The sequence below is a fragment of the Cephus cinctus genome, unplaced genomic scaffold, assembly GCF_000341935.2.
Source record: "Cephus cinctus unplaced genomic scaffold, Ccin1 Ccin1_scaffold2204, whole genome shotgun sequence".
Classification (NCBI taxonomy): Eukaryota; Metazoa; Arthropoda; class Insecta; order Hymenoptera; family Cephidae; genus Cephus; species Cephus cinctus.
Genome location: NW_014334181.1, coordinates 1 through 12,777, shown reverse-complemented (window position 1 = coordinate 12,777; position 12,777 = coordinate 1). Strand labels below are relative to the sequence as shown.

The following is a 12,777-nucleotide window of genomic DNA, read 5'->3' as shown; positions in this document are numbered from 1 at the left end:
TTTCTCTTTCTATCTTGGCGGAGTCGCCGTTTATCGATTTTTCCTCTTTTCTATTTTGGCGGAGTCGCCGTTGACCTATATGTCTCTTCTCTTCTTGGCGGAGTCACCGTTCCTACCGTTTCACTTCTCTTCTCTTGGCGTTGTCGCCTTACCTGTTTCCTTTTCCCTTTCGTTGTTCCGAGCTTTCCCGCGTTTTCTTCAGAATTTCTAAGATCTCGAGTGCCCTGCACTCGCGGTGTTCTCCCCGGAGACCACCTGGCGCCCAACACTATTTAGTTTATCGCGTATCGGGTCTCGTGAATATCAAAATTTCTTGAGGGAGAATCATACGGCGTTTTGTGTACGGTTCCCTACTTTCTGAATACCTTTTATCGTCAATCTACTTGAGCTGTGAGATTTTGGTTTTCGGGGAATAACGTCGCTATATATATATATATATTTGTAACTCACACTACAGAAGTTGACGATCACACATACATTGTTATTCGGATTTCATTTAGTAAGTAGATTAACGTACACTCACTACTGCATATAACTGTGACAGTTACTTGTACTCCTGTTTATCATTTCATTATATTGAGTTAAACCATACTTTCTTCTCTTGATTTCGAGACCTGAACCTATTAGCTCCTAAATCCAGGTAAACCCCCCTTACCAGTAGTTTCAACCAAACTCCCGTAGAAGGAGTGAGTTTTCCAAATCAATATATTTAGTACCTGTTTGCGATCCTCATCTTAACTATCGACCAAGGGACATAAACGCAAATAGGCGTGCTTTAGCACCTTAAAGTGGCAAGAACCCAATAACTTTTACGTGATCTTTGATCTCAACAGCTATGCTAGCTCCCTGATGCTCACGCATAGGACGTAACATCTCCACGTGGACGAACAATTACAGACAGAGATAATGCTCATTTCCATATTTGCTTCTTAAGATTATTAATTCCAGGTAATGAAGTGAGGTAATTATTTTCTCATAGTAAATCTTATCGAGTTTACACTGGGCGCTGAAACTGAAGATTGCAAATAAAAAAGTATTTAGGCAATATCTGATGAGCGGCTTCGTTCTAAGTTCGAAGGGTTGCTCTAAGAACCAGCGGCAGCATTAACAGCAACAGCAGACCCCTAAGCGAGAGAGGACATGACACGCAATCGCTCAAGTCGCCGGTCGTGAGGCATGAGCGGGCGTTCAAAATATTAGTCGATTTTGTCACAGATAAAATGTTTAAAAAATCTCCCGGACTCGCCGCTACGACTTAGCGCCATGCTTTTGGTATCGCCTAAAACCGGAGCGTTGTGCATCTCCCCACTCATCTCTGCACAGATATTGAAGCAGTTTTGTAATGTATGGTATCTTGCCTACGTGTCGCTACTATCGAATGCGCTTGATCAACATAACCTGGAAATCGAGTTCGTCAGAAAACTTCTATGTTCTCTGGTTTCGTTGACTTCTTCGTTTTCATGATTAGAGAAAGTGATTATAATTGAAGAAAGTAACGCAGTCTCGGAAAAGTGTATATATGTATACAGCAAAATGGGGAGATCGTGCGCCATCCCAGGTTGCAAGTCGAGTTATAAAAATGTAAAAAATAACTCGATTTTCAAAGTGCCGAATGACGCCAGTATGCTGAAACGATGGGAAGCCACTATTCCTGGCGAAGTAAAACTAACATCTTGGAGTTTTATTTGCAAGAGGCATTTCGAGGACAAATTCGTTATAAGCAAGTGGGTTAAGCACGACGAACACAACAACGTCATTGCACCAGTAAGTTTTTTCATTTACATTTTCATATGCATTTCTCCGGTCATATATCAGAACTAATTTTCATGTGCTGTACACTTTCAGTATTAATAAATATATTCTTTTCTTGAGCTTTCATTGAAGCATCCCCGATTAGATAGCTGTGCCATACCAACAATATTTGGAGATGACAAAACGCAGCAATCAATCGCAGCAGCATCAATCATCGAGAACCCTGATACATATATTGCATCAACTCGAAACTTCGGAGCTAATTCATTAGACAGCAGGGAAATTTCTCTTCAACCACAACTGTTCAACAAAATTGCGAAATGTCATTCAGACACAAATAATTTTGCGATGCAAGTTAATTTTTGATAATATTGAAGTTGCAATGTTATTGATATTACGATTTTTAATAATCCTTAGCCTTTGATCGAGAACCTGCAAAAAGGCGTTGCTTAGATTCCATGGCTCAACTCTTACACACTAACACTGTCAGTTCTTTGGATGACGACAAGTCTCTTCAAGCATCGGCTGCAGCTCAAGTAGCAGTGCCAGTGTTAGTCTCATAATCAGACGTGGTCTCAGAGGTGGAATGTAACAGCAGTTTCGATTTTCCAACCGTGATAATCACCGAACGTAAGTCATTTATGCGTATAAAGTTATTTATTATTTTCTCATAAAGGAGAAATATGGATAATTTTTTCGATTTGAATTTTACTAGATATTTCACTTGTAACTCATCGTAGGTACTATTCGACAAGTCGATGATACGAAGGTCGTGAAAACCTCTTCTGCTGCGGTACCAAAATCGTCAAGTGTTTCAAAATTATCGAACGTATCCGGCGAGAATCTCCTATTCTCGTATGCTAGACCGGTAACAAGAACCGTACAAGATACGATAATAATACAGGAGTGTATAACTCTCTACTATGATAAAACTTTACGCTACCACGCTTACGGTCGTCCCGTTAACACGAAGGAGGCAAAGCTCCCTCAAGTTCTGGATGATATTGAAACACTGCCAAATATTTTGGGTAAATTCGAAAGAATGAACGTATGCAGCGGCATAGGCCTCGTCAATGTCCATCACCTGCAAATTGACAAGGTATTTCAAGACTATCTTCATCAATGGCATCACTACGACTGCCCTCTAATCTTGAAAACGATGAGATGCGACAATTGCTTGAAGCTGCGGAAAGTACAGTTACAGAAGGAAGTAAGATTCAAGAAAATCCAAACGAAACGACGCGTTTTTAGCTCTTTAAATCCAGTAGAGAAAGAGAAGTTAGCGGTTGTGCGAAAAAAAGTTACGAAAGACGGAAGAAAAACCGCGCGAAAGTACGAATGACGTTGTTACTGCAATCGTTGAACGAGAAAAAAGAGGAAATATCGAAGAGCAATGCTGAAAGCCTGGAAGAAAAATGTTCCAAATTAACCGTTCCAGCCGTTCAGAAAATTGTAACTAAAGAATTAGTTTGTTCAACAATTATTCGCATCGGCTGACCAAAATATATTTGAGTCAACCAATATCTTTTATTATATTAAATACAAATTCGGTTAAAAATTGGCAAACACAGATTTAGTCCATCCAGATACACTTTTTTCTCAGTTTATCGATAGAAGATTTCGTGAAGCAAATTATACATGTAATGTATTCTTTATTTGTGAAAAAGTCTCACTTTCTGGATTATTTAAAAAGTGTCTAGCATTCGCTACAAAAATATGCTTGAAAAAACCAAGCACGGAATAACTCCATTTGCCAAATTAAACTCATAGTGCATGTGTTACAAAAGTCGTATATACTTAGCGTACCCGCCTGCATATAAAAAACTTTGGTTCGCTTAGAGGTAATAATTAATATGCACCTTTTTTATTCGTCAGGTTTCATTGTATGCATGTGTATCGCTTCTTCTTCTTTATGCCATCGATTCTGTTATTCGGATAATTACAGGGTTATACAGTAGACTCGCGCCATTAGAGAGAGGGAGAGAAATATTTATTTCTATTTCTGTCGCACGAGGAGCACTTGATCACAGCGCCGCTTACAGCGCGACTTCAGAAAGTGAGTTACCCCCCACCATCGGAGTTGAAAGACCTGTATGTAAGACCGTGATCATGACCCGCGCGCCTACGCGAAATCTGTAACATCAACAGAGGCGATGATCACGAAATCCTACTCCCGGACTCGCCGCTACGATTTTGCGCCATGCTTTTGGTATCGCCTAAAACCGTAGCGTTGTGCATTTCCCCACTTATCTCTGTTTACACACAAACTTATTTTATCCAAGATGGCTACTGCGCATGTGCACGCTACCGCTGCGCTATCTTATGGGTAGGTTATATCACTAATCTATGGTTCACCGTTGAGTGTAGATAGATACATAGATATAGAAAAGACATAGATGTAGCATAAAATAGAAAATTTTCATGTGCGAGGAAAATTCCTCCCTGCGGGGGGAAGCCGTCCAGGGACGGGTGCCGAGGTACACTGAGCCTACTTGTGATTGGTTACTATTGGAAGCAAGCGCAGTGATGTAAAAGTGCTACGTAAGCGTCGTCGCGAGTCTATCGTTCCAAGAGAACCAATCATGTTAAGGCATGGTAAGGGAGGGGTCAGCTTGAATTTGATTGGTTATGCAGCGAACTCCCCCCCACCCCTTCATTTTGCCTCACGCCCCTTGCCTAAAATATCAGTTTATGCTACAGCTATGTCGTTTCTATATCTATGGATAGGTACCGCACCGTATTCATAGGCTACGTTTCATTTGGACGCTCACGCGCTGTAAGCGCTTGTAAGCGTTGCTTATTCTGTTCCTTTTGGCGATGTGAGCCCTCACGAACGCCGTCATGACGTCATTGATGGCGTCATAACTCGTGCTCTTAAGCGTTTATAAACGCTTCTTTCGTCCAGGTATTGCAGCAAACGCGTGAGTGCTCACAAACGATTAAACACCTAAAGGAACGTGAGCAGTGTTTGTTTGTCATTCGTCGCACAAGAAAACTCAAACATTCATCCATGTTTTTCTGGTAACTATTGCTGTCATTTGCATCCATGTCGTCGTCTTCATCTTTGTTGAACAGTATATCAAATAATATTAAACTTTGAACCACTACACTTTCCACATTCTCCATCTTTTTTTTTAAATGCTCACGTGTATCGATATGAGTTTCTTTTGGACGTCAACGTGATCGCTCGAAACCAAACGAAACGCTTGCAAGCAACGCTCAAAAGCGTGAGCGCTTACAGCGCGTGAGCGTCAAAATGAAACGCAGCCATAGTCAGGTCTCAAGGTGACGCTTCAGGCCGGCTTGATGAAGACTGTCTTATTTGATTAAGATTGTCTTAAGATACTATGAATTCATAGTTGAAAAATAAGACAGTCTTTTCGAAGAAGTTGCTTGAAAGGGACACCTTATTTTATTCAAGATCGCCTTGACGAAGGCAAAGCTCAAAATGATCTTATTTAACGTTCGGCAATATTCGGAATATTTCTGCCAGAGTGACCAATAGGACACTGAGATTTTCATACGATGGAGTGAAAATCTTGTAGGGGCCTACCCATCTAATATCTATGTGAATAATGGTCTTTATTTTCGTGCCTTCATTTGATTCTCCGTTTTATGAAAACTTAAGTGAGTATTTATACGGATTTCACCCAACACTGTTCGCATTCGGTGTATAAACTTTGTAGGTCCCCTTACGCTGAGTTGAATAAGGCCCGTCTCGCAAGGTACATCGCCATCTATTGTCGAACTTCCAACCTTGATTATTAGGACCAGTTACTGGCACATATCCTCCATTGGGGATACAGCCATAAGGAAAGGAAGGAAGGTGATTCTCCGTTTGTTTCGGTACCTATATCAGATTTTTAGTTTTGTGAAATTAAAAAAAAATGTCGCAAAACAGAAGTAAAGCACCAAAATAGGGCAAGCATAAACATTACACAAGTACTGAAAAGAAACTATTTTTGGAAATACTAAAAAAATATAAGGATGTTATAGAAATTAAGAAAAGTGATTTAACAACGTTAAAAGACAAAGAGATGGCATGGGCAGAAATTGAAAAAGAATTCAACCTCTTATCTTTAGTCATGCAAGAAGTAATTATTAATTTAATTAATAACATTACATTGATGTATTCGTGCATGTCCCTTGACAGGTACTAAACTTATGTTTTGAATATAATCAATAATTCAATAGAGAACTGTGCAACAGCTGAAAAAACTTTGGACTAACTTAAAGCAAACACAGAGAGATGCACTAACAAAGGAGAGACGATCTCGGTTTGTTACTGGAGGAGGTCCTGCAATTCCACTGGCCATGATTGATCCTGATGTTGCTATCATAGCTCCTAATTTGATGAAAAATGCCCCAATTTTATTTTCGTTTAATATGCCAGAAGAGGTTGTTCATGGTAACAGTATTATTATGGATATTCTAAATAAATAGTTGCAAAACATTTATTGTATATCAATTTTTTTATTGACCATGCTTATGTTTTTCTTAGACCGACGTCAACAGATTCTAAATAACGAGAATATTGATATAATTGTGCAAGACTCACAATTTGAAATTGATGATGAATTGATCACTGATGAACTCCTTGATGCCACAATACCATCAGAAGCTACAGTCATAAACACAGATTCTGAAGGCATGTCACATGCTGGTAGCAGCAACATAAGTACAATTCATTCAAAAGGTATTGAACCAGAGGAATTTTATGATACACATCCATATATCTGTGATAAAATACTACCACCGATCTTGAATATTGCGTCTTAGCACGCAATTTTATTCAGAATATTGTACTTTGAAGTGATTGAAAAAATTCAATTTTGCACTGCACTTCATTAATTTTAGGGTATATTTAATGTGTTTCTTTATTATCTACAAATATTGTCTGCATTCTATTATGTAATACTAACTTTTTTGTATTTCATTTTCTTCGTACAGCATCAAAGATAAAAAAGGGTACAAAGGACAAAGCCTACAACCGGACATACAACCTGCAGGAACTTCAGTTTGCACATATAAGACGTATTATGAAGCAGGAAGAGGATTTGGCTACATTGCACAAGCAAAACCAGAAGGTATTGCATAATTTAGCATACGAACATGCTAAAACGAAATATGCGTTAGAGATACGTGCCGTCACAGCTACGGCACAATTAGCAGAATTATTGTTAAAAAAAGAGATGGAAAAATTATGTCCTTTTATTTACAGTATTTATATATTACACAATAAACTGATATATAAAAAAAACAGGAGTTTCTATTTCAAATCCTGGTATTGATTACAATTTACAATTTGAGAGATCTTATTTAAAGTCACAACCTTTATGATACTTATGCTCAATGAAATAAACGTTCAATCATGGTGTCATAAGCAGCAAAACCATCCATAGGTTGCCAATGAGGTTGATTATTGGGTTCTTCCTCTTCCACAAAAGATTCATCATCTTCTGGTAATATGTCGCTAAATATCAATGACATGTTATGCAACACAGCACAGGCCACAACGATTGTTGTTGAACAGAGAAGTTTAGCTGTTAGTCCTCGTGCTAAGCAAGGAAATCGCCGTTTCCAAACATCATAAGTCCTTTCTACGATACGTCTTGTTCTACCATGTATATTATTGTAGCTGTACACATAAAATAATATTAAAAGTATTATGTAAAATATAGAAATTGAAGACTAATAAAATCCTTACCACATCTGTTCATCGGTTATAGGATTTGCAATCGGTGTTAATAAAAAAGGTAGACATGGATATCCAGCATCCCCTACCAATATACCATTGCGCTCAGCATTAGCATATTTCATACAGATTCTTGAATTTTGGAAGATTCTATTATCATGCTCGCTACTGGGCCACTCTGGTACGATATCTAAAAACTCCATTCGAGGCCCAACAATAGTCTACACAAAAATGTCAGTATTAAGAACTGTAGCATCAATAACTACCCTATCTGTTTAATTTTTATAGTAAAATAATGTGTATGCAATAGTCCTTCACTTACATACTGTAACGTTCCGTCCTTATACCCCCCCATCCTTTATCCTTTTTCCTTCCCAATAATCAGTCTCGATGATGAATACGTCAAGAGCCCCACATAAGAGTGCATAGCGCACTGTGGATGTGCATAACAGTGTCTGAGAGAACTCCTCAAATCCTAGAATTCCTCAAGAATCCTATCGACCTCTCACAGCGACGCCGATAAAGGAAAGAAAATATAGGACCTTTAATTCTCTAATATTGCATAATTCCCTTGAATCTAGTCACAGCGACAGTCATGAGGATATAATATTGGAAATTATTACCTTTAACATTCCTAGAATCCGAAATACAGTCCACAGACTGAAATCAAAACAAACAAGTGCCCAGACACTATAAGCCAGCAAGCGCCGAATACAATAGAAATACCAGTAAGCCGGTACTTGAAGAAACCGTTAATCCAAATAGTCAAATCAAACAATCAAATCAAATAACAAATCAAAATATTGAATCCAAAAAGAGACGTTAACACCTCGGGTGGATAAAAATCGTTATCCCTACTAGTTTTAACGTATTAATACTGAGGATATAAGCAGCGGCTTCCTCGATAGGAGGTCACTCGATTCAGTCGTGTCTCTCTAGACGAATCAACTAAACACCTGTACACCACTAGACGACAGGAAGCAGTAGAAGCTATAAAAAGTTCAATTATTAAGAAATCTGCACTCCTCAAAAAGAATTCCTGCAGCAGCGCTCCAGAACTCACATCACCAAAAACCCTTCCGAAGTGAAGATACAGCGAACGGGGGTCATTGTGACCATCTGTGGGTCCTGAATCCTCACTCTCCACACCTCAACTACATCACAGTCTTCGGACGCATTGTGCACTCTGCTGTATTGTGGCCGCAGCTCCTTTCCTCCCTAAAGTGAATGGTTCGGCGAACGGAGATAATTGTGATCATCTGTGGGTTCTGAATCTTCACTGCTATCACTACCCGCTGTGTCGCAGTCTTCGGACGCATTGTGCACTCTGCTGTATTGTGGCCGCAGCTCCTTTCCTCCCTAAAGTGAATGGTTCGGCGAACGGAGATAATTGTGATCATCTGTGGGTTCTGAATCTTCACTGCTATCACTACCCGCTGTGTCGCAGTCTTCGGACGCATTGTGCACTCTGCTGTATTGTGGCCGCAGCTCCTTTCCTCCCTAAAGTGAATGGTTCGGCGAACGGAGATAATTGTGATCATCTGTGGGTTCTGAATCTTCACTGCTATCACTACCCGCTGTGTCGCAGTCTTCGGACGCATTGTGCACTCTGCTGTATTGTGGCCGCAGCTCCTTTCCTCCCTAAAGTGAATGGTTCGGCGAACGGAGATAATTGTGATCATCTGTGGGTTCTGAATCTTCACTGCTATCACTACCCGCTGTGTCGCAGTCTTCGGACGCATTGTGCACTCTGCTGTATTGTGGCCGCAGCTCCTTTCCTCCCTAAAGTGAATGGTTCGGCGAACGGAGATAATTGTGATCATCTGTGGGTTCTGAATCTTCACTGCTATCACTACCCGCTGTGTCGCAGTCTTCGGACGCATTGTGCACTCTGCTGTATTGTGGCCGCAGCTCCTTTCCTCCCTAAAGTGAATGGTTCGGCGAACGGAGATAATTGTGATCATCTGTGGGTTCTGAATCTTCACTGCTATCACTACCCGCTGTGTCGCAGTCTTCGGACGCATTGTGCACTCTGCTGTATTGTGGTGATAGCACTCTCATCCCCACTCCAAAGATAATTGGCTCGGCGAACGGGGATCATCGTGATCACCTGTGGGTCCCGAAACATTATCGTCCTAATCTTCAAACTGGACCACGGTCTTCGGACGCATTGTGCAATCTGTTGTATTGTGGTTCCAGCTACCTCTCTGCAATCCAAAAGGCTAGCAGAGATAATAAAGTAAACAAAAACACTTCTTGTCGCCTGTGGTATTACAGGCAAGCTAGAGAGACAATTGTAAAGCGTGTGTATGTGTGTGAGAGAAAGAGCAAAATAGAATATTAAGGATACCTAGTCTGTAATTTATAGGACAATATATCATTATTTTATTATTTTAAAAACTCCAGTGTCTAAATTGTTTCTAAAGACGCCTGCCCAGTGCACAAACCCTACAAACAGTCTCGTGATTCCCAACACTCAAAAATCACGAAACGTCTCAATACTTTAATCAAAAAAATATTTTCTTCGATAACTTTTAGGATATAATAGAATGAGGTAACGTACTTGTACATTTAGAGAGAAATATCCCTTTCTATTCCTGTACATTTCATTAGTCTTGAAAACGTGTATCTACTAGAAATATGTGGGTACAGTCAATTGCTCCATCGATACCAGGAAGCCCAATAGCTCCATTGCCCTGCCCTTGTTTTTTAAATACCCACCGATTTTCATTTCGTGATTCTTGAATACTTGGCATTTTTATATACTGATTTAACAAGCTGGGAAGCAATGCACTAACTCGAAAAACAATTTTTGATATAGTCGGTTGTGATACTGTGACTGTATCGCCAAGTAGAAGCTAAAAAATAAATTATAGGTTACAAAAATATATCAGAAACTATTCAGTCTTATAATTACTTTATCTATTAATAAATATTTTTATGTAACTCATGCATGAAAAACACTACTTTTTGTGCCTCCGAAGTGTGGCGAAAGTGGCGCTTTATATCTATGGATACGATAAAAATGCTGCGCATGCGCAAATCAGCCCAATTTTACATTATCGCACTAGTGCGATAAAGTAAACTTTGTTCTCGCGCGCTGTCATGAAGTGCATTCACTTTGGTCTGAATTGCTTCACTAAGCGACCCACCCCCACCACGTTCGTTTCAAGACCTTTATGTAAGACCGTGGTCTGATGCTAACTTAGCGAAGATTATCTTATTTCACAATAGAGGTGGCCTTATTCATTAAATAAGATTGGGTGTTTTCGGCAGAAACACCGCTGAGGGGGCAAATACATTTGATTGGTCATTTGATCGTTAATCTTGAAACAGTTGTGAGATTTGACCAATCAAATGTATTTGCTCCCTCAGCGGTGTTTCTGCTGAACATACCCATTGCCTTTATTAACTATGAATCGTACCGCTCGTAAGAAAATGTTTGTTTCTTATAAGACGTGACTGTGAATCATGCTGAAACAAGATCGTCTTCTCCAAGGGAGGATTTGAGGTACTGTCTTAAGGCCACCTTGTTTGGTGTCTATAGCCCGTATTCAGAACTCGCTCTTAAGGTCACTAACAGAGTCACTATTAGTTAAAAGTGACTGCGCCGAGTTGTTAGTGACCGTATTTAGAACTCGCTTTTAAGTCGCTTTTAGCTAAAGGTACGCTAACAGGGAGCAGCGTCTTGTAACATATACTTTCAACCGCGTTCGGAATCATTCGGGAAGACTCGGGCATATTCGATTATGTTCGGGAGTATTCGGTAGCATTCGGAAAGCGCGAACTTCATATTTGGTGCCCATAGCAACCATATTTGAAATTCGAAATCACAAGAATTTTCTTTCTCGAAGGTAAGCTAATAACCGTTTGGCTGCTGACGAGCGCTATCGCGCTCTTCTTATGTTACGCCAAAAATGCGAAGAGCGCGATAGCGCTCCTCTTTTTTTTCGATGCCTAGACTGCGGAGAGCGTAATAATGCTGATCCAGAACACTAGAATTTGTGTGTCCAGTTAAGCACCTTGCGTTTGCGGAGCATACGATTTTTAATTGTTGTAATAATATGACATATTTCAAATCTACTTTTTTTTTGTTAAATAACGGTGAACCCAATGTCTGATATTTGGAGTGAAACTGACTCGGAATCGTGGACTGATGATGAAATGCAAGTTTGTGACAACGAAAGTGATAGCGGAAGTGATATTATTATTCCTAAAAAGTGATTACGGGCTATTACAAATTTATGTAAACAATTGGTATTTTTTAATTTTTGTTGTTGCAAAGTAATACAAGTGACTTTATCGTACAAAAAGTGTTTTACGTTTTTTCCCATACACGCGCAATTAGTGCCACAGTTTTGGCATATGTCCGAAAAAATACGTCAGCAGCCAAACGGTTAATATTAAATTATACATTAAAATCGTGTAAATGTGGTAAGTATGTATATCTATTATATAACAGGCATGAAATGAAAATGATAAACATATAAATCATTGTAGATTACCATGCAACGAAAAGAGAATTTCACCATCGAAGAAAAAGCATTAGTCGTACAATTTATAAGCGACAATCGTGATATACTAGAGAATAAATCAAATAATACTAGATTGCAAAAGAGTAGAAGAGACAAATGGATGGAACTAACAGAAAAAATGGCAGCGACTGGAATTAAGAGAGATTAGAAAGATATTAGAGATGCATATCAGCGGTGGAAACTCGCAACAAAGAAGACTATTTCTTGTTATCGCAAGCATGCGACTGGTACAGGCGGAGGTCCTTCACTTCCAAAACCTTCCGGGCTCGATTTCACAACCAGTGAAATTTGCTCGGAAGATTTTGTGGAGGATGAAAATTCCCACGACTCCGATAGCCTAGTATGTATTATTTGTGTTGCAGTTTTAATTAATTATATTAATCTACATTATTATATATATTATTCCAAATATATTCACATTTGCAGAGAAGAACGAACCCAACATTGAACACGGCGCAAATGTCTGAGAACGAAGTCACATACGAACTGGATCCGACAACTGGGTATAATAATACTTGATATATTTGTATTCGTATTGTCATCTTCCTTATTTGTTTATAATGTTGTATTTTACGTCCCAAAGAATTAAATCTGCGTGATTGGTGATTAATTTATAAAAATGACAAGTAGCAAGTTTTAATTTGGTTAAAATATATTTTAGTGAAATAGTACCCATACAGTCGAACCTACCTGAGGCAAATCCGTCGTGTTCCACGGAAGTTGGAAAAAGAAGTCATGGGGATAGAACCTCGCCTGAGCCAGTACCAAAGAAGATAAAAAAAAATATGACAGCCT

The 12,777-nt window shown here is 39.3% G+C and overlaps 3 protein-coding genes and 1 long non-coding RNA gene across 6 annotated transcripts; 2 read left to right on the top strand and 2 right to left on the bottom strand.

The window, feature by feature from the left end:
• Positions 1–5,619: 5,619 nt before the first annotated feature.
• Positions 5,620–7,101, top strand: LOC107274073. Of its 2 annotated transcripts, none has more exons than XM_015752824.2 (4): positions 5,620–5,846; positions 5,947–6,160; positions 6,254–6,448; positions 6,703–7,101. In XM_015752824.2, the coding sequence occupies exons 1-4, from the start codon at positions 5,790–5,792 to the stop codon at positions 7,041–7,043; spliced, it is 807 nt and encodes a 268-aa protein (XP_015608310.1). In that variant the 5' UTR covers positions 5,620–5,789; the 3' UTR covers positions 7,044–7,101. The 2 variants fall into 2 exon arrangements, with proteins under 2 accessions (XP_015608310.1, XP_024947129.1); XM_025091361.1 differs by having other exon boundaries at positions 6,711–6,983.
• LOC107274075 (putative nuclease HARBI1) lies at positions 7,039–7,918 on the bottom strand. The gene is made up of 3 exons (XM_015752825.2): positions 7,770–7,918; positions 7,460–7,668; positions 7,039–7,390 (listed from the first exon to the last, which is right to left on the bottom strand). Exons 1-3 carry the CDS (start codon positions 7,800–7,802, stop codon positions 7,102–7,104), a joined length of 531 nt encoding a protein of 176 aa, XP_015608311.1. The 5' UTR covers positions 7,803–7,918; the 3' UTR covers positions 7,039–7,101.
• Positions 7,919–8,052: 134 nt separating this feature from the next.
• LOC112495319 lies at positions 8,053–9,700 on the bottom strand. The gene is made up of 2 exons (XM_025091360.1): positions 8,511–9,700; positions 8,053–8,437 (listed from the first exon to the last, which is right to left on the bottom strand). Exon 1 carries the CDS (start codon positions 9,469–9,471, stop codon positions 8,602–8,604), a length of 870 nt encoding a protein of 289 aa, XP_024947128.1. The 5' UTR covers positions 9,472–9,700; the 3' UTR covers positions 8,053–8,437; positions 8,511–8,601.
• Positions 9,701–10,427: 727 nt separating this feature from the next.
• LOC107274072 lies at positions 10,428–12,770 on the top strand. 2 transcript variants are annotated; one of them, XR_003061717.1, is made up of 4 exons: positions 10,428–11,881; positions 11,948–12,322; positions 12,409–12,485; positions 12,644–12,770. It is a non-coding gene; the product is annotated as an uncharacterized LOC107274072 (long non-coding RNA). The 2 variants fall into 2 exon arrangements; XR_001539397.2 differs by having other exon boundaries at positions 10,837–12,322.
• Positions 12,771–12,777: the final 7 nt, after the last annotated feature.

Excerpts from the sequence above, each read along its gene's own strand:
- LOC107274073 (XM_015752824.2), top strand. The coding sequence starts at position 5,790 with ATGGCATGGGCAGAAATTGAAAAAGAATTCAACCTCTTATCTTTAGTC. Across the intron at positions 5,847-5,946 it reads TATCTTTAGTCATGCAAGAA|AGAACTGTGCAACAGCTGAA; the intron begins GTAATTATTAAT and ends ATAATTCAATAG. Across the intron at positions 6,161-6,253 it reads GCCAGAAGAGGTTGTTCATG|ACCGACGTCAACAGATTCTA; the intron begins GTAACAGTATTA and ends TGTTTTTCTTAG.
- LOC107274075 (XM_015752825.2), bottom strand. The coding sequence starts at position 7,802 with ATGGGGGGGTATAAGGACGGAACGTTACAGTAT. Across the intron at positions 7,669-7,769 it reads AGGACGGAACGTTACAGTAT|ACTATTGTTGGGCCTCGAAT; the intron begins GTAAGTGAAGGA and ends ATTTTTGTGTAG. Across the intron at positions 7,391-7,459 it reads ATAACCGATGAACAGATGTG|CTACAATAATATACATGGTA; the intron begins GTAAGGATTTTA and ends TTATGTGTACAG.
- LOC112495319 (XM_025091360.1), bottom strand. The coding sequence starts at position 9,471 with ATGCGTCCGAAGACTGCGACACAGCGGGTAGTGATAGCAGTGAAGATT.